At 42.7% G+C, this 26,382-nt stretch overlaps 1 protein-coding gene across 1 annotated transcript in view; it reads right to left on the reverse strand.

The window, feature by feature from the left end:
• The window catches only part of LAYN (layilin), a 147,228-nt gene that overhangs the window by 43,569 nt on the left and 77,277 nt on the right, over positions 1–26,382 (reverse strand). Inside the window, exons 2-3 of the mRNA XM_082274246.1 lie at positions 17,508–17,528; positions 15,915–16,212 (exon numbers count right to left, since the gene is read on the reverse strand). Coding sequence (XP_082130372.1) covers positions 15,915–16,212; positions 17,508–17,528 — 319 coding nt within the window. The remainder of the gene's footprint in view (positions 1–15,914; positions 16,213–17,507; positions 17,529–26,382) is intronic.

Consider the following 26,382-nt stretch of genomic DNA (forward strand, 5'->3'; position numbering starts at 1 on the left):
AATAGCCACTCTGCGGCGCTCAGCAGTGACATCATCGTTCTTTGTTTTTGAAAATTTGTTTTTATTGAATTTTTGCACAAAAAAACAGACAAGACAATGCCACGCAGGGCAACAACCATAAACAGTGACAACAGGTCAAACCCCTCCCACACCACCCCCCGCCCACCCCCCCCCCCACCCTAGGCTCCATCCAGCACGTCCAGTGGAAAAACAAAGCATCTATCAGTAATAAAGATACCCCTCAAGACTGCTCCAATTATCCAGTAGTAAGGTCATAGAACATTATAGATTAGTCCAGCACAGAGCCCACTAGCAGCAACCCCATGGCTTAGTCAAAAAAATAGAGAGACTTCTATACATGCAGTAAGAGCACAATGAACAGGAATATATCACCGACCGGCATCATGGCCATCCCCCCCCCCCCCCAGACAATCCCGAACAGTAGCACATAAAACACTAAAGCTGATCAACGGAGGTCGAGGCCGGAGAGTCTATCCATGTTTTCCATACTTTATGAAACTTGCGGGGGCATCCCCTACTGAGATACGTGGCCTTATAGAGCGGAGTCACTTTATTAACCAAGCCTTTCCAGAAAAGGATCGTGGGAGCCAAGGGACTCTTCCAGTGTAAGAGCAGAGCCTTGCGCGCATAGAAAAGCAGCAAGCTGACCAGGGTACGAACGGCCCTCGCAGGGGCCAAGCCATCCACCAACCCCAAGAGGCAAACCTCCACGGAGCTGGGGACCGGAATCTTAACCACCTCCACAATACAAGCTAAGACGGATGCCCAATAGTCCTTGACCACCGGGCACCCCCAGAAGATGTGACTGAAGTCCGCCGGTGAATGGGAACAACGCCAGCACTCCGCCGAGGCCGTCTGATAAATACGTGCCAGCCTCGCCGGCGTGTAATAAATCCGATGCAGAAATTTAAAGTGAATCAGACGGTCCCTCGCAGAGACCAGGTAGGCGAAGGGTGAACTCCACATATCATCCCAGTCATCACCATCCAGGTCAGGCACCTCCTCCACCCAGCGTTCCCGACATCTACGTACAGCAGGCGGAGTGATAGCTAACAATTCCCTGTACAATTCTGAGAGAGGCTTCCGCATACCCGCGGCTTGTATCGCTGTTTCAAGAGCTGAAGCTTTAATCACAACCCGAGAGGAATCGAATTGTGCCACAAACGCATGGCGAAGTTGGAGATAGCGAAAAAAATACCCATTTGGAAGATCATAACGCGCCTTCAGGGCATCAAAGGAGCACAGCTCCCCACCAGAGACAATATCCCCCAGCAACTTTACCCCCCTAACGGCCCAGATGGTAGGATCAGGGATCGAGGCAAAATGAGGAAACTTGGGGTTCCACCACAATGGGGAGGCCGGGGAAACACCAGTGGCTCCTGGCTCCACCAGCACCTGCATCTGTTCCCAGGCTTTGATGGTAGAACGCATCGTTCCTGTCAGCTGAAATGTAGCCCTGGACCCGCGATGCAGTAAAAGGCGAAGACTCTCGTAGGAGCCCAAAACAGCCGCCTCCAGCACCGTGGCGGAGTCCCCATCGTCCCCTGCAAGCCAGCGGCGCGCCACCACCCCCTGCCCCGCCAGAAAATATTTATAAAGATCAGGTAAAGCCAATCCCCCCTGACCCCAGGGCTCCTGCAACACCTGCAGACCAATCCTAGGAGGAGAGGTACCCCAAATAAAGGAACCTATCAGGCCATGAACGCGGCAGAAGAAAGAACGCGGGACCCACACCGGGGAATTTCTAAGGAAATACAGAAAGACAGGGAGAAGTTTCATTTTCACCAAGTTAATGCGCCCCAGAACCAACAAAGGTAAGTCGCGCCACACCTCCGCCCTGCGTTTAAAGACCTCCAGCAGTGGGTTAAGATTCAGAGTAAGATAATCCGCCACCCTCGCCGACACCCTGACTCCCAGGTAGGTGAACTCCGTCACCCATTTCAATGGTAGCGCCCCATCAGCTGCAGCAATGGCACCAGGATCAATAGGGAGCATAGTGGATTTATCCCAATTCACCCTTAGGCCGGAAAACTTTGCAAAAGTGTCCAGGATATTGAATACCGCCCGCAGAGAAGCATTGGGATCCTTCAAAAATAAAAGCATATCATCCGCATAAAGTGCCAGGCACTCCTTAATGGAGCCCACTTCCAGAGCCCCCACCTCCGGAGATGCACGCAATGCAATAGCCAAGGGTTCAATCATCAGAGAGAACAAAAAGGGTGAAAGAGGGCAGCCCTGCCTAGTCCCCCTACCCACTGCAAAAAATGGAGACAGGGAAGATCCAATCTTCAACGCCATACGCGGGGAGGAGTACAAAAGGGAAATCCACTTGCAAAATTTAGGACCAAACCCCATGCGCCTCAGCACCACCCCCATGTACCCCCAATCCACCGTGTCGAAGGCCTTGGCAATGTCCAAGGACACCACCACCCTAGTGCCAACGGAGGCATGGGACACCTGCAAATGAGTAAACAGACGTCGAAGGTTGGTGTCCGTGGACTTGCCCGGCATAAACCCGGTCTGATCAATGTCCACCAGGGAAGGCAAGACCACCGCCAGCCTAGTAGCCAAGACCTTCGTGAGTATCTTGAGATCCACATTGAGTAAGGCAATGGGGCGGTAGGAGGAACACAGGGTGTGATCCTTCCCCGGCTTGGGCAGGAGAACAACATACGCCTCGAGCATGGAACCCGGCAGGGCCCCCTGATCGAAACACGCAGCATACAAGGCCTGGAGCCTGGGAGCCAGGGAGTCTGAGTACTGCCGATACCATTCCACCGGGAACCCATCAGGGCCCAGCGATTTATTGGAGGGAAAGGATGAGATGGCTCTCTCTATTTCCTTCAACGTGATATCATTGTCCAGCCACGCACTGTCCTCACCCTCCAAGACCGGAACCGGCAAGCCAGATAAAAGGCGCTCCAACTCCTCCAGGTCATATGCAGGTAGGGGGGAATAGGTGTCAGAGTAGTAATCCATAAAGACCCGGGAGATCTCCCCCGGGTCCCTAACCAATTCCCCTGAACTAGACTGGATGCACGGAACACTTACCGAAGCCCTCTGATCTGCCACCAAAAAGGCCAAAAGCTTACCATTCTTGTCTCCCTTCTCAAAAAGTGACTCCGCTCTATGTTTAAGGTTGGCATGCGCAAAATCAGTATCCAACAAAGCCAAACGCCTCCTGGCCTCCTCCAGGGCCGCATAGGCCGCCGGTCCCGGAGTGGCCGAGTATTCATCTTCCAACCTACGGACCTCCAGCAGAACAGCTTCCCTGTCAGCATTAGCCTCCCTACGAGATGCCTTAATCGCAGAGATGTAATGACCCCGCATAACCGCCTTGAAAGCATCCCACAGGACTACTCCTGCCGTGGACGAGGCATTATCTTCCCAATATGTAGGCATCTGGGGCTCCACCTGCTGCATCACCTTGTCAGTTTGCAGCCAACCCGGCGAAAGGCGCCATGCACCCCTAGTTCTACCCGTTCCCACCCGCAGAGTCAACAGCAGTGGGTTTTGATCAGAGAGGCCACCCGCCAAATATGTGGCATCCTGGACCAAAGCAAGACAAGGCCCATTAGCAAAAGCCAGATCTATCCTGGACGCCGTTCTGTGCACCCCAGACCAACAGGAGTAGCCACGTACCCCAGGGTTTTTCCAGCGCCACAGCTCCGTAAGCTGAGCCGCGGAAGACCAGGACACCAGTTCAGGAGACGACAGTCTACCCGGGTTAGAGGAGTCCAGCCCGCCGTCCAGAACAGCATTGAAATCCCCCGCCATAATTAGAGGAAGATGCATATAAGGGGCCAAGGTCACCAGGAGATCCACCAGAATCTGAGAGTGGAACGGGGGAGGCAAGTAGACACTCACCAGTACCACCTGCCGGTGAAAAATCTCCAGTAGAACAATAACATACCGTCCGCCAGGATCCGTAATTACCTTTTGAATCGAGCAGGGTGCATTTCTACCCAGCAAAATAGACACCCCACGGGCATACGTGGAGTAAGTGGCATTGAAGATCCTCTGAATCCAAGGCCTCTTCAAGGCAAGCACCCTGCTCCCATCCAAATGCGTCTCCTGGAGGAGGATAACATGCGGTTGAACAGATTTAATATACCTAAAAATGGCTGTGCGTTTCACCTTGTCATTGAGACCCCGCACATTCCATGACATGATTTTAAGTAGCTCAGCCATAGAACAGCAGAGGGACACATAGCAGGAGGGAGCCGGAGGACCAAGCACAGCCCGAGGACCAACCCGATCCCCCAACTCCATCCAGACATTCAGCAATACAGACACATAAGTAAAAAAGAACAGCGACCACCGGATGGAGCCTGGAGCCAAAAACAAAAAAACATCCCTGCTGTGATACCCAAACCTGGAACAAAAAAAAGTGCAACAGGGTACCCAGCCTAATCCCAAAACCCAGCAAAAATTTTAAAGGCATGGCTGCAACATAAAAACCACAGCCGGCGTTACTCTTGTCCACCAAAGGCAGCCCCAAAAAAAGGGGGGGCCGCTAGATAGTCATTCCTCAAAAAAAAGGAAAAAAACCTAAAGGGAGGAAAAATAGAGTCAAAACAAAAAAAGAGAAAATTGTTAGTTCAACAACGTGTAGCACACAGAGCTCCAATGACCTGTAGACCAGTCCACAGCCCCAGGAATAGAAGCATGGATCCAGCCCAGGGCAACCCAGGAAACTTCAGGGCAGGATCAACAATACAGGAACCATAGATGTCCCCCCAGTAGCAATTGAGGAGGCAGACCGTGCGTAGACAGGAGCTGCAAATAGGGAGTACAGTGCAGCAGGGTCCCAAGAGCCCCATATCATCCAAGAGAGCAGGTGCATCAGAGGAAATTAGATGGAGTCCAACCAGTCAGCAGCCTCCCCCGCCGAATTGAAGAAAAGGACAGATCCCTTGTAATCCACACGCAAGCGGCTCGGGTACATCATGCCATATTTCAGGTCCTTGGTTCTCAGGAGTTTGCGCACTTCAGTAAATGATCTGCGTTTCTTCTGCGTTTCCACAGAGAAGTCAGGAAATAACATTATCTTGCTGTTTTCAAACTGCAATTCCTCCTGCTTCCTGGCCTCAGAGAGGATACGATCCCTGTCACGGAAGTTCAAAAAACGGACCAGAAACGGGCGCGGGGGGGCCCCGGGTGGCCGAGGTCCCGTGGGAACCCTATGGGCCCTCTCCACCACATATGTCGAGGGAGGGGGAGGCAATTTGAGTAGATCACAAAAGAACTTCTCAGCAAACAATGTAGAATTAGATCCCTCAGCCTTCTCTGGCAAGCCGACCACCCTGATATTGTTGCAACGCTGTCGGTTCTCAGCATCCTCCATCTTGTCTGCCAAAGCATTCACCTGGGCCTGCATGGCAATGATTTGTGCCGAATGGGAAGCGGTAACATCCTCCACCTCAGACACCCTGCCCTCAGTCTCAGTCAGGCGCCCCCTGATTTTATCCAGATCATGGCGGATTAGGGTACATTCAGAGGCCAGGTGGTCAATCCGGAGCATCAGGGCAGTTTTTGAGGCGTCTATAGCAGCCAGTATGGGAGCAGTAATATCCCCCCCTCCATGCGACCCCTCATTCTGACCAGCGGTCCCCAGCAGAGACCCCCCGGTACCTGAGTCCATAGGCTGTGCCAGAGGAGGGTCCCCGGCCCCCGCGGACATCTTTCCCGACTTCAAGAAGGCCTGGGCGCCTGTGGCTGCAGAGGAAGAAGATGAGGCCTGGACCTGCAAGATGGCGGCGGCCGCTTTCGCGCCTCGCGGCGGGACCGCTCGTTTAGGCCGCGGGGTCAGTGCTGAAACCCGGGATTTTCTCCCCGGCATCCGTGCCCCACCTGTGCCCGATGCGGAGGAGGGCAAAACCGCCGCGATCCAAGGCACAGGGGCCGTGGATGGAGCCGGATAAGATCAGGATGGTGGAGAGCTCTGCTAACACACGTCCGGCGCCGTCTACATCCCGGCCACGCCCCTCGACATCATCGTTCTTAAAGGTATATGCGTACCACCTGAAGAGAAAGGTGGGACGCATTACAGAGGAAAGTGGTGATTAAGGGTACCGGAGATACCAGAATCTTACAAGATCAAACTTGATCACTGTCATTGCTAGGGGAGACAAGCTAGCGATCAGATGCCTTACAGGTCAGAGGTTATTCCGAGATAACCCGTGTTTAGTATCTGTGAATAGTAGATTCAATACCGGACCATAAAATATAAGTTTCAAGAATGTAACCGTTACATATTTCAAGATATGAGTTCTGTTAAATATCTGTCTAAGCGGGAGGTTCTTTACCAGGGTCTGAGCCTAGGGCCGCCCAGGGCCACTGTGTTCATTGGTCAGGGATCTCTGGTGACACCCCCTGCAGTCTCAGAGAAAAGGGACAGAAGCAGATGGTTTACAGTCCTCATTCTACCATCCAAGCAATAACATAGCTTAAGAGAAGGGCAAATCGCATGTTCAGTTTCTGGAACTCTGATAATACCAGGACTTTTTAAATGCAAGTATATTCACTCTTTATCTTCATATTTATAAATTGCTGCATTGTGTCTCTAATTCTTTGTAACCCATTTCTCTGTAAATATTTTTATTTGCACAAATTTTAACCTTTTTTATAATTAAACCTTATTTTGAAAAGTGTTAATTTTCTCTCTATGCTCTTAAACGCAAACTGACCCAAAGAACCTGCCTCCTGAGAGCGCTACTGTGTAGAATAAACCCCCTGAGCATTCTTGTTTGAGGTGACAGTGTGTGTTACGGATGGTTATTCTAAAGTCATAATTGGTATTTCTAAAAATGAATTTTCTGAAAAAAATAAATAAATTCAGCGTGGAGTAGTTTTACAAATTGAAAGTCTGGGAACATGAAATGCAATGGGAACGTGAATTGAGGTGTATATAAAAGTATTAAGTAAAGCTTATTCAGTAAATAAACTAAAATTGCTTTTTAAAATATGTGATGATCCAGAAGCGGCAGAAAGAGTAATTCTGGAATAAGATCTTTTGAGGGAAAAGCTACTTGCACTTTCATTCTTGTCCTCATCATTTAAGTCCATAAAATATTTTTTAATGTTTTTAGGGCACCTCTGGCATGCGAGGATATGTTTTGTCATATGCAAAAGAATATTTCTTCTCACAATATGTGCAAACTGCAGTTTGATTCTCAGAAATTGCACTGTGGAAATGTTTTTAAACTCTAGATTTTGGTCTCACCATTTTACTGAGAGGAGGAAAAGAAAAAGCTATTTACTGAATATACTATAGGTGAACATTGTGTGCTGTGGTGGGGACCATCAATAGGAATGAAGTAAAGGTTATAAAGGTAAACTAATTTTCAGTCAAATGTACCCTCTTACCTTTCAATAAGGGCCTCAGGTGACAGAAACTATCATCTACTGTATCCCAACAATCCCCCAACAAACAGTAGGAAAACAAAAACAAACTAAACTGAGGCTTTCCCCTGCAGTGCCCCTAGTGACAAAAATGCAAATTTCTCTTGTTTGAGAAATGCATTGAAATGTGAAGTGTTACTTGAATTGTATTCCATGATTTGCTTGTCTTCAGCTGAGAGAACTTGCAATAAATAGGATTTAAATAAAGTCTCATAAATATTTCATTGAGGTCTTCATGTTATGTTATGTTATGTTAAGTTTTAATACCATGTCATAAATATAATATTTATCATTGTAAAAGAACATGTTCCACAATTCTTTTGTTATTTATGTTTTTTCAATTTTTCCAGAAAAAAACAAAAAATGGCTTTGGAAAAAAAAAAAAAAACGGAAAATCCCCAGGCTTCCCCATCTCTAATCAGGAGTGTGTAAAACACAGACAGCAGGGGTCAGAACTGCACACCTCACATAGTGAAGCGGTCAGGAGTGCATAACACAGAGCGCAGGGGTCAGGAGAGTATAATGCACAGGTAAGTAGACAAAAATGACCCCCCAGTACAGATCCCCCCTCCCCCTAGTACAGGTCCTTGCCCACAACACAGCCCTCCTAGTACAGGCACCTCAATACAGCCCCCCCCCCCCAGTACGGCCCTTTCTCCCACAGTACAGCTCTACCCCCTCAAACCAACTCTCCCCCTGCATACAACACATTTACCACACCAAGGCAGTTCAGAGTAAGGGGAGTCCGCCTTGAGACATGTGACTGAAGCTGGAGTGGAGCAGCCTCTTTTGCTCTGAACTAACAGGCTGAAGGATTGGCTCCTGCTTCAGATGCCCGATATGGCTGTCAACACTAGCTGCTGCACTGTGCCGCAGATGCTGGGGGGGGGGGGGGTGGAACCCCATATCCCCCTTATCTATGCCCCTGCAGGGAGGATACGCCCCTGCAGGGAGGAACAGCTTCCCCCCACTCCAAACGGACAGGCTACAGGATCGGATCCTGCTTCAAGTGCCACAAGACTGTCAGCACTCACTGCTGTGCTGTAGATGCTCGGGGGGGGGGGGCTGCTTGAACCCCATCCCTCCTTTTTTATGCCCCTGCTCTGTGCACATTTTGTCATCCTCTATTTGCATTGTGGTCTGCAGTTGTAATGCCTTGTACTCATAACAATGTCCAACTGTGTGAGTCTTATATTGTCCTCTCAGGATGTTATGCAACAAATTAAATCAGTATCATGCTTTATTTACTTTACAAATTAATTTATATTGGTTGTATTGAGACTGATAAACTGATCTCTCTAGTTTTTGTCTACTAAACAGATAAATGTCTAAAAATGCATGATTGCACTTTACCAAGTAATACATTAATTACTATCTCAATATTAAAGAAGCTCAGAGACATATTTGATATGGTTCACTCCAGTGTGATCCATTAATAGCACTGCAGCTATGGTTTGGCAATCATCCTAGTTAAATACAAACTTACATTAAATCAATCTGGCATTTACTGCTACAATATACTGTACTTGGTGCAAAGCATAGTTTAAAGGGCTGGAATACATTTCTTACTACTAGTAAACCAGTGGTGAAACAAAACAAAACTTTTCTTGTTATAAAGCATATGTCCAAACCACCTACTTTCCCAGAAGAAGAGTTTAAAAATTGCTATGCAGGCATATATAACAGTTCCCAAAAATGAATTTGAATGTCTTTATTTCAGTTAAATTGTCTAATAAACTTGTATCCTTCTTCAGTTTAAAAGCATCAGAGGAATGAAAGAGGAGTTGCAGTAATAGCTGAATTTACAGAAAGGGAAGTCCAGGATGCTCCAAAGACATGCTGGAAAGTAACTGGATGCTGTCTAAATTGGCCCTAGTATGTGTATGTGTGAATGTGAGTTAGGGACCTTAGATTGTAAGCTCCCTGAGGATAGGGACTGTGAATGTACAATATAATATGTAAAGCACTGCATAAATTGACGGTGTTATATAAGTATCTGTAAAAAATAAAAATAAAATAAATGTAAAAGTCCCTGTGCTGTCCTATCCTGCCTTGCAATGGAAGATTTAAGTCCTGTCCTAACATACAATTCCCAACCTTTTCCTGCACCCATCGATCGGCTTTCGCTGTGTGTAATATCACGCATTTATATGTGATCACAGATGTCGCCAGATCACCTGTAAAACTGCTATATGGCGGACTTGAAGTGGTTAATCTGCACATTCTGCTCTTTTTGTATGTTTGCCTCTCAGAAAACTCTTCAGTCTCTCAGAAGTGCTGCACTATGCGAGCTGGTTTGGAATTTCCTTCAGTTCCTAGGATTTTCAGGGCCTTGAAAAAGTATTCATACCCCTTGAAATTGTCCACATTTTGTCATGTTACAACCAAAAACGTAAATGTATTTTATTGGGATTTTATGCAATAGACCAACACAAAGTGGCTCATAATTGTGAAGTTGAAGGAAATTAATAAATGGTTTTCAATTTTTTTTTACAAATACAAATCTGAAAAGTGTGGCTGGCATTTGTATTCAGCCCCCCTTTACTCTGATACCCCTAACTAAAATCTAGTGGAACCAATTGCCTTCAGAAGTCATCAAATTAGTAAAAAGAGTCCACCTGTGTATAATTTAAACGCAGTATAAATACAGCTGTTCTGTGAAGCCCTCAGAGGTTTGTTAGAGACCCTTAGTGAACAAATAGCATTATCAAGGCCAATGAGCACACCAGCAAAGTCAGGGATAACGTTGTGGAGACGTTTAAAGCATTGTTAGGTTATAAAAAAAATATCCCAAGCTTCGAACATCTCATGGAGCACTGTTCCATTCATCATCCGAAAAAAACTACCAAGACTTGGCCGACCACCTAGAGTGACAGGCCGGCTAAGGAGGGCATTTTTCAGAGAAGCAGCCAAGAGGCCCATGGTAACTCTGGAGAGGCTGCAGAGATCCACAGCTCAGATGGGAGAATCTGTCCACAGGACAACTATTAGTCGTGCACTCCACAGATCTGACCTTTATGAAATAGTGGCAAGAAGAAAACCATTGTTGAAAGAATGCCATAAGAAGTCCTGTTTGCAATTTGTGAGAAGCCATGTGGGGGACACAGCAAACATGTGAAAGAAGGTGCTCTGGTCAGATGACACCAAAATTGAAGTTTCTGGCCTAAAAGCAAAATGCTATGTGTGGTGGAAAACTAACATTGCACATCACCCTGAACACCCCATTCCCACCGTGAAACATGGTGGTGGCAGCATCATGTCGTGGGAATGCTTTTCCTCTGCAGGGATATGGAAGCTGGTAAGAGTTGATGGGAAGATGGATGGAGCCAACCACAGGGCAATCTTAGAAGAAAACTTGTTAGAGTCTGCAAAAGATTTGAGACTGTGGCGGAGGTTCACCTTCCAGCAGGACAACTACCCTAAACCTACAGAGAGAGCTACAATGGAATGGTTTAGATCAAAGCATATTCATGTGTTAGAATGGCCCAGTCAAAGTCCAGACCTAAATCCAATAGAGAATCTGTGGCAAGACTTGACAATTGTTGTTCACAGATGCTCTCCATCCAATCTGACAGAGCTTAAGCTATTTTGCAAAGAAGAAGAACATTTCACTCTGTAGATGTGGAAAGCTGGTGGAGACATACCCGAAAATACTTTCATCTGTAATTGCAGGGAAAGGTGGTTCTACAAAGTATTGACTCAGTGGGGCTGAATACAAATGCCAGCCACACTTTTCAGATATTTATTTGTAAAACATTTTGTAAACCATTTATTGTTTTCCTTCCACTTGACAATGATGTGCCACTTTGTGTTGGTCTATCATATAAAATCCCAATAAAATACATTTACATTTTTGGTTGTAACACGACGAAATGTGGAAAATATTAAGGGGTATGAATACTTTTTCAAGGCACTGTATCCAGAGTATTTGGACCACACTGTACTTTCCATCAATATGGTTTGCCCAGGCTGTACCCATCACACCATATTGACAATTTTTATCAGTAAAACAGGTGTGGATGTATAAGGGCCACATTATGTCTAATATTTTGTGCACAATATGTGAATATGTGAATTATGAAATACACTAAAAATTCAAATGTGATTTGTTTGATCTGTATCTGTAGGGACACAATTTAATATAAAGACTGTAAATATCTGGTCATATTACCAGATTTTAATGAAAAGTATAGCTCTCTGGTAAAAAACTCACATTGGTTTCTCTATTGACATAAGCAACTAACGACTTACAACAGATACAATTTGCAATAATTTGTAGAAAGTCTGTAATTTTTTGTAATATTTGTTTGTAAAATTTGTAGAACAGCTTGTTTCTTACTGCGTATGTGCGAGTTACGCTTTCTGAATGGATCATGAAAGGTCGCTGTCTTATTGGACCTGTGTGTCACCCAGAAGGCAGCAGGGGGTAGGAGGAGTGGCTGGAAATTTCGTAGATCGCCACACAATGATAGTGGTGATCTTACCCGGAAGTGGGAGCGGGTACCTGGTTTTGACAGGTATCCGCTCCCCCCGAAAGGTGCCACATGTGGCAGCAGTGGGGGGAGGAAGCAAACAAGTGGAGCTTCCCCTTTTGGGTGGAGCTCCACCTTAAGGAAAGCTGCTATTCTACGTAGAAAGAGGGATACTGCTTTTTTTATTTATTTTTTTTATTTTGTCAATGGTACATGGCAATGCCCACCTTCCTATTCTTTTTGTATTCCAATAGTTTGCTCATTAGTGCTACAAATGGTCAGAATATAATGGAGCGTACTCTCCTTATATACCATGATCAGTGGCACATAATACTTCTGGTCTGGAGATAAGTGACGGGTGTCTGAGACCATAGGAGGGCATATCTGTTTACAGCTTCCCATTGAGGGTACTACCAAAGCTTGGTTGACCTTTCTAGCAATAGAAGGTCCACATGATCCGGTAAGCACCCCTGTTAACTGAGGTGGTGGGTTTCACTTAAGGAGCTCCGATTCATTTTGGTGTGAGAACTTTAAAGATAATTTTTTCTGATGAGGATCTTCTTCACTATTTTTCTTCATGTGAACTTTCTATGCTTTAATATTTTCATCACAATAACTATTTCACCGTTGGATTATTGGTTATTGAATTGTTTATATTACATTTTTAACTAGAGAGGCTTTTTTGGACAGAACTGTTCTGGAACATGTCTGCATTTTTCCACCCCTCAGCACAGTTTACCTGCAGCTCTGTTTCTCCCTGTGTTTCTAGACCAACACTTTCTGCATGGTAAGGCCCCACATTTTACCATGCAAAAACTGTGAACCAGCCCTTAATGTTAGCTTCCCCCTGAAGAAATGTATTGTAGAGTGCATGCACACAGGGTTCTATATAGCATATTTTCTTGCCAGGGAGCCACATGTGCTGCATACAGCCTGCCATACAAGCGAATGGCTGTACATGGCCTTGCTCTTGTAAATGCTGATGGATGTTTGCATTGGCATTTAACCAAACATGTGCGTCCAACTTATTTTCCGAATACGAAAGCTCTGTGTTTGGAAAATATGTCAGAAGTTTATGTGTGGTTATCTGCTAATGCAAAACTGGCATTGCTGTTTACAAGAGCATGGCTGCATACGGTCATTTACAATTTCTAAGCTTGAGATAAAGTTGATTTATAAACTAAAAACGTATGCCCCATATGGGTTGAATCTTGATTGGCATACTTAATGTAAAAAAATACATTGGTCAAGGGGCTTTAAATGAGAAAAATCATTTCAAAACATAATAGTACACATGATTAAAAAATGTATTGCATAGTAGCAGATTTCAACAGTTTGTAAACACAATAACATTCCAATTAAAAAGAAATGTATTGAGCTGATCCATAATACGTTACCATAATACACAATATAAATTAATGAAAAATCTTAAAATTCCTATACATGTTTTTGCAGATGGAAATACATGATTATTAGCAAATGGAGACACATAATTACATAGTACATAGCGATCCACACATTTCTAGGCATACTATAAACTCTTTTTGTAGCCAGCAGTAATCTTGCTCAGCACTGTCCATGGTGTGTGTGTGTGTGGAATAGGAAGTGGTGTGTAGCACCAAGTCACAGTGTGAGTAGTGATCCTTCCACCCCCCCCCTTTCCTCCCTGCCCTCTATCCCATGCAGCTCTGACATGTCATGGCTTAATTTGGGGCTACTCACCGCTTCTTATTCCACACACACACCATGGACAGTGCTGAGCAAGATTACTGCTGGCTAGAAGAGCCACAACCTATTCACATTAGTTATGGATTCACTTTGTAATGGAAACTTGATCCGCCCTCCATGTGCCCTCAAGACCTGTTTGGGTCATGTCGCCACAGCCCCCGGGACACACATTCCCTGGTAACCCCTACTCACAGGGCTGCTAGGCCCCCTTTTTTGAGCTGACCTTTTATTTTCTTGCGTCTACCCCTGAGGAAGCCGACAGGGATCTACGAAATGTGTAGAGTTATAGGATGCCAAGAAATTTGTGGATCACTATGTAATCATGTATTTCCCTCTGCATAATCATTATGTATACAAATTTCAAGATTTTTCATGAATTTATATTGTGTATTATGGTAACCTATTATGGATCAGCTCATTACATTTCTTTTTAATTGGTATCTTTTTTACGAACTGTTAATATGAAATCTGCTATTATCAATATATTTATAATCATGTGTATTGATATGTTTTGAAGTGATTTGCCTCATTTTACTTCCCATGACCAATGTATTTTTTTATTGTATATATATTTAGGGATGGAGACTTATTACTCATGGTGCTTCCGAACACATCAGGTTTTCCCTATATGGCATTTTAACTGCTTGATTGGCACTAAAAAATGTATTTACCCTTTTGATGTAATTATTCTGTTCCCTATAGAATTTTATTTGGCTAAATGATTCAATAGAGGACTATTCATGCTTTATTGACACATAATAATCCATTTCCCCTTTCATTGTAATTATGCTGTTCCCTATGGATTTACAATCTGGTTAAATGACCAAACAGAGGATCATTATTCCTATATATTTTTTATTATAATCTATTACCCACTCAATTATTGTAAGGAGAAATTCCTTGACTTAAAATTTCTGTGCTGATTTCACTTTAAGGATGGACGAGACTATATGTTTTCAAAATCTTTAGATTTTCCCTTTAATAACTCTTTTTTGGATGTTGGGTCAAGTGTTTTAATCTTCATATTTTTTTTCTATTTTTTAATCTGTAACATGGTTAGTACTGCAATAAGTATGCCCACTATTGCACTAATTATTAGCAACACATTGTTTATTTTATATTTTGTATATTTTATATTGTAATTGGATTTGCATATGAGATTCTTATTGATTTTTAGAAACATTTTCTTTTTTGTGGTTTCGGACACCCATTCACGCATTGTGTGTTTTTGGTCTTAAATGAATTGTGTCATAACATAATATGCTGATTGTTCTTTAAGATTATCTTCGCATTGGGTAACCTACTAACTGTCCAGAAAAGCTACCTTAATATGGCCGTGAACCAACTTCTGGTCTTAACTAATATGGCCGTTACACTACTTCCGTGTCTACAGAAACATGGCGGTGGTACTGTTTCTGGTGCAAATTACACATGGCCGCTGGGTCACTTCTTGGTCTTCGGCAAGATGGCTGCCTCACAATTTCCAGCGACGATGACTTAATTACAAACAATATACACCTACGAATGGGTACAATTATTTTTATAAATATGTGTAGACGTCAAGACCAGATAACCCCTTTATAACGTCCTATTGGATGAAATGCGTCAGAGCTGAGATTCTGGTGCTGGTTCGCCACGTTGCTGCATGATCTCGAGTCAGTAGCGTCTTTACATGTGAATTTTCTGGATTTATTGCTCTGTTTTTATGCCATTTCATCCATATGGTGAATAACACTACGAGATATTCCTTTGGGCTCCAGGTGAGCTTTATTTATCCCAAGCCGGAACATACTAGGAGGTACCACTGGGAGCAAGTTGCCACACTGATCCCTGTTAGATTTCATACATACTCAGGCGTATATGCTGCTGTATTGGTAGCCTTTTGTTCTGGTGAGTTTTGAAATTACTTGAAGTTGGTGATTGGTCACTTGAACACTGTTTGAGAAATACATCCATGAAAATTAGTGCTACTGAAACAAGTCCCTATAATTTGTATTCTTACCAAACATCCCATGGGACTTTATTTTTGTCACTTTTCGACTTTCAGTTATTCTATTTTGCATTTCTGTACCAGTTATTTCATATGTCACTATATGTTGTACATTGAACATTTATTTGTTCATTTTATATTAGGCGCTATATATTTATATTGGCGCTGCACTATTGTCTAATTGGTACACAGTACATGCAATTCCCCAGGTGCACTAAAGCGTGTTAAAACCCTCTGTGCCTGAACCCTAAAGATCTGAAAACTGTGAATAACACAATCCTATGAATCTGTGTACTCACCAAAATGTGGGTTTGCTGCCATCAACCCAAGTGTACAGACTCTGGCAGTCGCTGGAGCTTGGTGAGTCCTCATCAATTCTTCTGAGACCCAACCAGAAGTCACCATCAGAACCAGTGATGCTTTGAATGACCTTCTGTATAAATCTTTGCTCTGCTTCAGACTTGATAATTATCAGGTAACCACCATCCCGTCTACATTCATCCTGAGCTTCCTGAAATGTCAGCCTTCTTGATGTATCATGAAAATAAATGACTTTGTAACATGGCTTCTGTGTTCCTTGTTTGCAAATAATTTGTCCTATAACAAGAAACTTGAAAACTAAAGAACTAGATACAATACATGTATATTTTACATTACAAAGAAAGTTTTTTAATAATAAAAGGTTAGATTGCCTTCTAAACAATTATATGCGCAGTCTCACTGGCCAATAGGAATTTTCAGGCAGCAAAAAGGAGCCGACAAGCTTCTGCAGTATCTGAAAGTACCTAAGCATTGACTGTCAAAATGGTCCAGGATTCAGCCATGTAGCAATTTTTTTATTTTTTTTATTTTGATGACCAAGGCTTAATTTTTGTTACTGAAGCCTGTAGAGACACACATTTTGGCACCTAATCTACACCCTTCTTCAGGAATTACCACTTCTAAACAGAATGTTCACTTGTTTTCCCTGTCCTAATATTGCTTCTTTAGAATATACTCGTTAATGATTTTATATAAGGTTATGATTACTGATGCTGATGGGGAAAAATGTAGGCCCATAATTTATACAGGGAAAAGCCGCCTCTTTGCTTTTATGCACATGCCTATTGTGCCTAATGGTAAATTCTGCCTTTTTGGTGGCAGATTCTCTTTTAAGTCAACCCATACCTATACTGTCAGATTAAGAAAATGTTAAGTCCTTGGTTTCAGATTTTAAGGGATTCGTGGAAAGAAATCTTCAGGCATGTGTAATCAAATTTAGGTACCTGCAATTCATTTAGTGCCGGTTAACACTGTTCCGACTTGCCAGGCGACTTGGTTGCCTAACAAGTAGCGGACCATGCTGTGCAATTGGAACCATTCTAATAGGAGCGACTCAAGTCGCTCTGACTTAGAAAAAGGTTCCTGCACTACTTCGGGGCGACATGGGAGCAACTTGCATTGACTTCCATTATGTGAAGTCGTTGCAAGCTGCGCCGAAGTCGTGGTGCACGGGCGACGGCGTAACTCGCCCGAAGTCGTGTCGCCCTAGTGTGAACCGAGATTATACTTATTTTAATTAAATATTTATATTATATATTATTATATATTATATTATATATTATTATATTAGATTCATTATACTTATAATTATAGATTATACTACTAATCTAGACAGTATACAATATGTTAATTTTAAACTGTAGCAACATGCAGAGAAATTCTGAATAATATAGTTTTGATTCTGTTACAGGTTGTTTCTTGATCGCAACAGTTGGATTGGGTACATACTGTACACATCCATCATAGAGTACTAGAACATCTGTCAACAGGTACAGTATGCGCTGGTAGCAGTTTTGCCATTTGCTGCTTTGCATTCTAAATTTTTAAGGTCTCATTTAAATGGAACCTACCTGGTTTATGCACCTTATCCTCTGGTAGATAGCAGTAAAATAAAAAACAAACACATTGTCATTAGTATACCAATAATACATTTAGCAACCTTCTAATTTGTGCATTTTTATAACCGCTCTTTTGCCAAGCTACTGACTGATAAGCACAATAATCCATGTCTCCATTCCCCTTGCTAGGTATCCTGTCCCTGAGCAACAAAAAATCTGTTGATTATTTCTTTCATGCTAAACAGCCACAACACCCACATGAGCACATATTTTATTTATTTCTCCCTATTTGACATGCTTGATATGCCATATTTAATTAATAGTATTATCAATGCAGATTTGTCGATCTTTAAGAGTCACATGGACAAATTCTGAACCAAATGAGAATGCATTGGTAATAAGTGGAACTTGAATGATGTACCTGTAAGGCTGACTTCAATGCTATGAGTAGCGTTAACACGCAATAACCCGCTGCATTTTACTGCACTCTGTACAGTCCATTGTCATGACATTTACTGTGAATGGCACCTCAAAACACTAATATAATAGAGACTGATAGACTTGCATTAAAGAACATACACTACGCATAGTGTTAGGTAGTAAAGTACGTTGTAGTATCTATGTAATAAAAAAGTTTTGTGCAGATCATTTAATTTATTTAAACAAAAACCCCCAAAATGTGTTCACATGTTCAAATAAATAACAGTCTTATAGAAGTCCAGTGTGCTGAGTTTGATTCCCATTGGAAGAAGCAATCAACCACTGAATTTGCTGGCAAAGAAGGAATAAGTTGAGGAGAACCCTAATCCTAAGTGTCCTCCTTTACTGCTTTGCTCATCGGATCCTGCTGAGAACATCTGAGTTTTGTACTTTATCTTTAAAGTGACCCTTTCAAAATAAAATTGACTAAAAATCTTTCTCTGTGAAAGAAAAGTGTAAATACTTATCTCTCCCACTGCTCACACCACTGAGCGCCACTCCCTTCAAGAAAAAGAGAAATATGTTTTTCCAGTTGTGCATCAATAAAGGATATTTTAAGAAGAAGCACTGAGTTGCCGGCTTTTTGTTCAATTTATCTACAGTGGACTGGTTGGCCTGAGCACCGGCACTCTGTCTTCACATCATTTATATGGCGGTAGAGCTTGGGTGAGTCTTGTATATACAGTGTAGTATGCACTCAATACTTGGTTGGGGCACCTTTTGCATGTAATTGCCTCATCAATGAGGCGTGGCATGAAAGCGATCAGCCTGTGTCACTGCTGAGGTGATATGGAAGCCCAGGTTTCTTTGATAGTGGCCTTGAGCTTGTCTGCATTGTTGGGTCTAGTGTTTCTCATCTTCCTCTTGACAATACCCAACAGATTCTCTATGGGGTTTAGGTCAGGCGATTTTGCTGGCCAATCAAGCACAGTGATACCATTATCATTAAACCAGGTATTGGTATTTCTGGCAGTGTGGGCTGCTGGAAAATGAAATCAGCATTTCCAAAAATCTGTCCAGCAGAAGAAAGCATCAAGTGCTCTACAATTTCCTGGTAGAAGGCTGCGCTGACTTTGAACTTAATAAAACACAGTGGACCAACACTAGTAGATGACATTGCTCCTCAGACCATCACTGACTGTGGAAACATCACGCTGGACCACATGCAACTTGGATTCTTTGCCTCTCCACTCTCCAAATGAAATGCAAAATTTTCCAGTCTGTGGTGATTTGGGAAGCAATATCGTCTGCTGGTCTTGGTCCACTGTGTTTTATCAGGTCCAAAATCAGCATAGCCCTCTACCAGAACATACTAGAGCACTCTGCTGACCAGCTTTATGGAGATGCCTATTTCATTTTCCAGCAGGACATGGCACCTGCCCTCACTGCCAAAAGTACCAATACCTGGTTTAATGATCGCCTCCATGCCACACCGCATTGATGCAGCAATAAGTGCAAAAGGAGCCCTGACCAAGTATTGGTATAGTGCATGCTATACTGTACATTGACTTACTTTTCAGTAAGCTAACATTTCTATATTAAAAATCCTGCATTTTGGGTTTTCACTAGCTGTGAGCCATAGTCATCAAAATTTAAAAAAAGAAATGCTTGAAATATATCACTCTGTGTGTAACGCATCTATATAAAATATAAGAGTTTCACTTTTTGAATTAAATTACTGAAATAAATTAACTTTGATAAAAATTCAATTTTTTTGAGATGCACCTGTAATTCTCTCTTTTTCTCTGCAAGAGCTTGGACTTAAAAGTGAAGTCTAGTAACAGGGTCTCTTTAAAACTCCAGGAAAACAGCTAAATACACAAATGAAATGCTGCATATATGAGAGCTGTTTAACAGAGAGGATTTGTATTTATGTCCATTTAGTTCTGAGATTTATGCAGTTCTGCTACACAGCACAGCTCTATTTATTGATGTATTAATGATTACAGAACTGCATTAACTTGTGTCTATTAAATCTGCTTGGAATTCAGCTTTTAAGGATGTGGGATTGGGGGAACTATGGGTGTGCTTGAAGGCACATGTTTTCAGTACATGCTGTAATTCTTTCCTTTGATTTCTGCATAGCGTTGCATACAACATATAAAACCTAACAATTCTAATCATTTCACGCACTCTTTTTGCAGAATGCATTTTATTGTATAATCTGCTGATGTAGAAAAATGCAGGAAATAAACGGACTTGACTAATAGCCCAGAACTGCTGGCACTTCACACATTTTTGTCATGGGAATAGCGGGATTGATTTATTACAACAGTAGAACATACACATTTTGAAAGTGCATTTTCACTTAGCTAGGCAACATTCACTTTGCAAAGTAAACATGCCCAAATCCCCAAATATTTTCCACTAAAGAAAAAAATCGAATTAACATTATTTGTATTAAAAATGACCATATAATCTACAGTATCCAACAAAAGTGAGTACACCCCTCACATTTTTTAAAATATTTTATTATACCTTTTTATGTGACAACACTGAAGAAATTATACTTTGCTTCAATGTAAAGTAGTGAGTGTACAGCTTGTATAACAGTGTAAATTTGCTGTCCCCTCAAAATAACTCAACACACAGCCATTAATGTCTAAACCACTGGCAACAAAAGTGAGTACATCCCTAAGTGAAAATGTCCAAATTGGGCCCAATTAGCCATTTTCCCTCACTGGTGTCATGTGACTTGTTAGTGTTACAAGGTCTCAGGTGTGAATGGGGAGCAGGTGTGTTAAATTTGGTGTTATCACTCTCATACTGGTCACTGGAAGGTCAACATGGCACCTCATGGCAAAGAACTCTCTGAGGATCTGAAAAAAAGAATTGTTGCTCTACATAAAGATGACCTAGGCTATGAGAAGATTGCCACAACCTTGAAACTGAGCTGCAGCACAGTGGCCAAGACCACACAGCGGTTTAACAGGACAGGTTCCACTCCATGGTCAACCAAAGCAGTTGAATGATAAAAGAAAAGGAATTGGCAGCACTCCAGGTTGAGTCAAAATCCAGATTTATTGACTGGACATCCAAATATGACAATCGTGACAAGGTAGACGTGTTTCACACACTGACTGTGTGCTTAATCATGAGCCGGGGCATGCACCTGTGTGAGTCATTAGACAATTACACCACCTTGAGCAGTGACTCCTTGTCTGTTCAAAAAGAAGTTGAATGCACATGCTCAGCGTCATATCCAGAGGTTGTCTTTAGGAAAAAAACATATGAGTGCTGCCAGCATTGCTGCAGATGTTGAAGGGGTGGGGGGTCAGCCTGTCAGTGCTCAGACAATACGCTGCACACCGTCAAATTCGTTTAGGTACAGCGTCGCACGACCACGCAATTGTTCGTTACAGTCACGCAGTAGAAAATCGCAAAAAAAACCCTGGTCAGGAAGGGGGTAAAATCTTCCGGGGCTTAAGTGGTTAAAAGCTAGCCAAGCCTGCAGTCTCATGCTAGAGTGTGTAATACCTGATTAAGCTGCCTGTTTGACTGCCCTGCGTTGCTAGATTGGATTTCCCTGTGTATGACCTCGGCAACCGAGTACCAGTAGGCCTGTTTGCTTCATTGGAAAGGGGGCTACTATTGGTGAAGAGCATAGTAGCCAGCTATAGTGTCTGACCATCTGTGTTAGGGGTAAGCACAAACAGCCGCTCACCAGTCCTTTCACTCAGCAGTCTCCAGTCCAGATGCTTGGCAAACAGAAACTCCTTCAGCTCTGTCCTCAGCATCAATCTTCTCTGTGGCTCCCATCTGTGGCTCCCAACCTCTTTAATCACAGTCTCTGGCCCAGGAAGAGGCTCTTGTGATGGCTGCACACAGCTGATGGAGATGTATCCAGCTCAAGTCCCTTCACATCAAGAGGGCGTCCTTTTTCACAGCTCAGGAAAGCTGCTCTCTCTCTCCTCCCCTTTCTCACCTCTCCCCTTAGGATTGTAATCTGTGCTCCATCCACTTCCACAACATTTCATGCACCTTGGGTCTTCGTCAGACTGCAGACTAGGCCTGGAACTGCTGTAGACAGAGACCTCTCCTAGTATGTGAACAGTTTTTCCAGATATGGCTGGAGGCTGAGATGAGTAAGGAACCTGTGAAAGTGATGAACCAGAGAGATGGGTGCTGCTGTCACCTTCACTGAAAATTAGACTGTGGGCCTTGGCAGACGGACTGGCTTAAAAACCCATCCCAAGGGGATGGGACAAGCTGAGAGCTGATGATCTAAATGGTGGGTTATGGTTTAGGAACTGTTCTTTGAGGTTATTGAACTTGATTTGAGGTATCTTCTCAGAAGGGGCAAAAGAGATTTTCAGTTCATCTCTAAACCATGTAAAGTGCTGCTGTCTATAGACCAGCACTGCCCTCATAGTCTCCTGGTAGCAATTACTTAATTTGCTTTCTGTAATGGAGTGGGGATGTAAAATCTTTATTGGTGGACAATGAAAACAGAATCAAATATTTATTTGTATCTATTTGAAAGTCACACCTAGTGACAATTCATTAGTGCTGCCCAGGATAATTCTCATGATAAAAGTAAGAAAGTAAGGTAGAAAAAGCAGCAAGATGAGGATTATACATTTGTAAAATAGATTATAGAGCTGAATTTGACAGACCACAGATGGGGTGGATTTTTACAATTTAGGACAAGCTGCTTAGGAGAGCAAAAATATTTTATTACTGTAAATAAAACAAAGAAAATAAAAGGTTTTCATAAAGATCGAAATGTAAAATAATTTAGAATACAATGTAAGCAAACAGGAGCCAGAAATACAGTAATATTATCATTTGCAGAGAAAAAACATAATCTATAATTAATGTGGAGTTCCAGCCTGAGGAAAAAATAAATAAAAGTCAGCAGCTACAAATACTGTAGCTGCTGACTTTTAATATGAGGACACTTACCTGTCCAGGGATCCTGCAATGAGGACTCCGCATCTCAAGCCAATTCCTCAATTGGCTTTGGGTGCAGGGCACTGCCATTGCAAGTAAGAGAAACTGGTAGTGAAGCCTTCAGACTTCACAGCCAGTTTCCTACTGCACATGAACGAGTCGTGCTTCACTCTCTTAATGGCCCCGTCATCTTTTGGGACACACACAGGTGCCAGAAGGCAGCAGGGAGAAGGAGGAGGGACCGGACATGCGGAGATCGCTGTGTGGCGATCTTACCAGGAAGTGGGAGCGGGTACCTGTCAAAAACAGGTACCCACTTCCCCCCAAAAAGTGCCAAATATGGCAGTGGAGAGGGGAAGGGTGCGAACAAGCAGAGCTTTCCTTTTGGGTGGAGATCCGCTTTAACCACTTTACCCCCGCCCACCGTGCATATACTGTGGCACTCTGCTGCTGCTGGGCAAAGCGACATATCTGCACGTCGCACGCTCAGCCACCTGTAGGGGGTGAGCGTGCTCCTGCCCCTGCTCGTTCCCTGGGGAGCTAGCGCGAGTGACCGGCGGCTCCGATGGCCGCCGGTCACTCACGATCTCCCGCAGCAGAGGGAGAAAGACAGATGGCTGATGTAAACAGAGCCGTCTGTCATTCTCCTTTAGATCATCACAGAGGCTTTGCGATCCTGCTATGTAGGATCATATGTCTCTAAGATGATCTAACAAGCCACACCCCCTGACAATTAGAATCATGCCCCTAGGGTCACACTTAGCCCCTTGATCACCAATAAAGTTAACCACTTCCCTACCAGTGTCATTTTGACAGTAACAGTGCATATTTATAGCACTGATTACTGTAGTAATGTCACTGGTACCCCCAAAAGTGTCAAAAATGTCAGTTAGGGGGTCCGATCTGTCCGCCGCAATTTTGCAGTCCTGCAAAAAAAAAAAAACGCAGATCGCCGCCATTACTAGTTAAAAAAAAAACAATAAAAATGACATAACTCTTTCCTGTAGTTAGTAGACACAATAACTTTTGCGCAAATCAATCAAAATACGCTTATTGCAATTTTTTTTTACCAAAAATAGGTAGCAGAAAACAAATTGGCCTAAAATGTTAAAAAATTTTGATTTTTACATTTTTTTCACATAAAAAAATGCGGAAAATATTGTTATTTTTCCAAAATTGTCGCTTTTTTTTGTTTATAGCACAAAAAATAAAAATCACATAGGTGATCAGATACCACCAAAAGAAAGCTCTGTTTGTGGGGAAAAAAAGGATGTCAATTTCGTTTGGGTACAGTGTCGCATGACCACGCAATTGTCCATTAAAGTCATGCAGTGCCGAATCGCAAAATAGGGCTCTGGTCTTTGAGCAGCCAAACCTTCCGGGGCTAAAGTGGTTAACTAATACTGTCATAAGTGAATCCCCACTTCTTTATTGATATGTAGTGGAAGTATAAAACTGTGCTACTAAAGAGGAAGAAAGGAGAGAAATCGAGGAATGATAGAAGGAAAGGAAAGAAAAAAAGAGTATTAAAGTCAATAAAGCAATCAGTACAAAAAATAAAATAAACAACCTAGGCATAGGAAACGTTGTGCAGTAGTAAGTGGTTGGAGGTGAGTACTAAATACATTGATTGAAACAACTAATCCAAACCCCAATTTTCAAACTTGGACTGGAAACCATTGTGAATAAAGATGTATCTGCTCCAGTGAACAGTGATTTAGTAGTAGTCTTAAATTTACAATCATATTGGAAAAATCTGATTCAGCTTTTTGAATTTTTGCTACACAGTTGACTTTAAACCAGTTACAAACTACAGGGGTAAAGCCCCGTACACACGTACCGATGGTCGGCTTACAAATGTTCCTCTTTTCTCCCCGGGATGTCGGTGTCTGCTGAAAAGTGCAAAGACAGCACAAGGACAGCACAAGAATTTTGTCCGCCGACTGCAGAAGTGATGTCATGTAATGGTTAACTTTCCCTGTGTTTTCTATTTTCTGAGCATGCCCAGTCTTACAAATCTGCGGTCTGTCGGCCGAATTGTGTACTGACAGGCGAACAATCGTCCGTTCTGGTGTCGGCATACAAATATTTTCATGTTTGCACGAAAGACTTTTGTCCGCGGATTGTGCGCAGACATCTGTCGGAGGCACCATACTAACACGCGTACAATCGGCAGATCCTTCGTCCACCGACGTTTGTATGCCGACGATCGGTACGTGTGTACGGGCCTTAAGAGTTCTAATCAATAAATCAAGGTATTCACATGCTGTTTATCAGTACTTCTGTGCCAGTTCTTTAGCATGCTGCTCAGGGCTGTATTTAGATAATGTTTTGCTACAGGCACAGCTAATGACGGCAGTCTTTTGTAAAAGCTCAGCACCTTGTCACGCAATTGTGTTAAAAAATGACTGCTGAAACGGGCTGTCGGAAAATGCTTGCAGCCTGCTTTATATTCACAGCTGCTTTTTAGCTGCACAGATCAACAGAAAAGATGGTTTTATGTTTCTTAAAGTAGAAACCAGAGGTGATCCCAAAATTATGATGACATTAGAACAAATTTTATTGATTGAGAATCAAAAGGAGAATTTCAGTGTTATCCTTACCAGTTCAGATTCCAAAAAGCTTTCTAGAAGAAAGGGATGGTAGGCTTCTCTAAATGCTGTTTATGCTTTATATCTGCTTAGCTTAACCACTTCTGGACCAGAAGGATTTGCCCCCTTAATGGCCAGGCCATATTTTGCAAATCCGCACTGGGTTATTTTAACTGACAATTGCGCAGTTGTGCAACACTGTACTTAAATAAAATTGATGGGCTTTTTTTCCCCACAAATAGAACTTTCTTTTGATGGTATTTGATCACCTGTGCGATTTTTATTTTTTGCGCTATATACAAAAAAAGAGCCACAATTCTGAAAAAAAAAAAAAATATATATATATTTTTCACCTTCTGCTATATAACATTCCCCAAAAAAATTTAAAAATCAAAATGTTTTAACATTTAAGGGCAATTTGTTTTCTGCTACATATTTTTGGTGAAAAAAAATTGCAATAAGCGTATTTTGATTGGTTTGCGTAAAAGTTATCACGTCTACTAACTACGGGAAAGATTTATGTCATTTTTATTGTTTTTTTTTTTTTTTTATAAGTAATGGCAAACTGCGATTTTTTGTGAGACTGCGACATTGCTGCAGACAGATCCAACCCCTGACTGACATTTTTGACCCTTTTGGGGGACCAGTGACATTGCTACAGTAATCAATACTAAAAATATGCACTATAACTGTAATAATGACACCGGCAGGAAAGGGGTTAACACAGTAAGTGATCAAGGAGTTAAATGTGTACCTTGGAGTGTGTTTCTAACTGTATGGGAGCATGGCTTGTGAAATGATTATAGAGACCTGTGATCCTATATGGAAGGATCACAGGAGCTCTGTGATCATTCCAGAGAGAAGAACGGTCAGCTGTGTTTACAACAGCTGACCGCTCTTCTCTCTCAGCGGGGAACGATCGA

Source organism: Pelophylax lessonae (genome assembly GCF_965119305.1).
Source record: "Pelophylax lessonae genome assembly, chromosome: 12".
Lineage (NCBI taxonomy): Eukaryota > Metazoa > Chordata > Amphibia > Anura > Ranidae > Pelophylax > Pelophylax lessonae.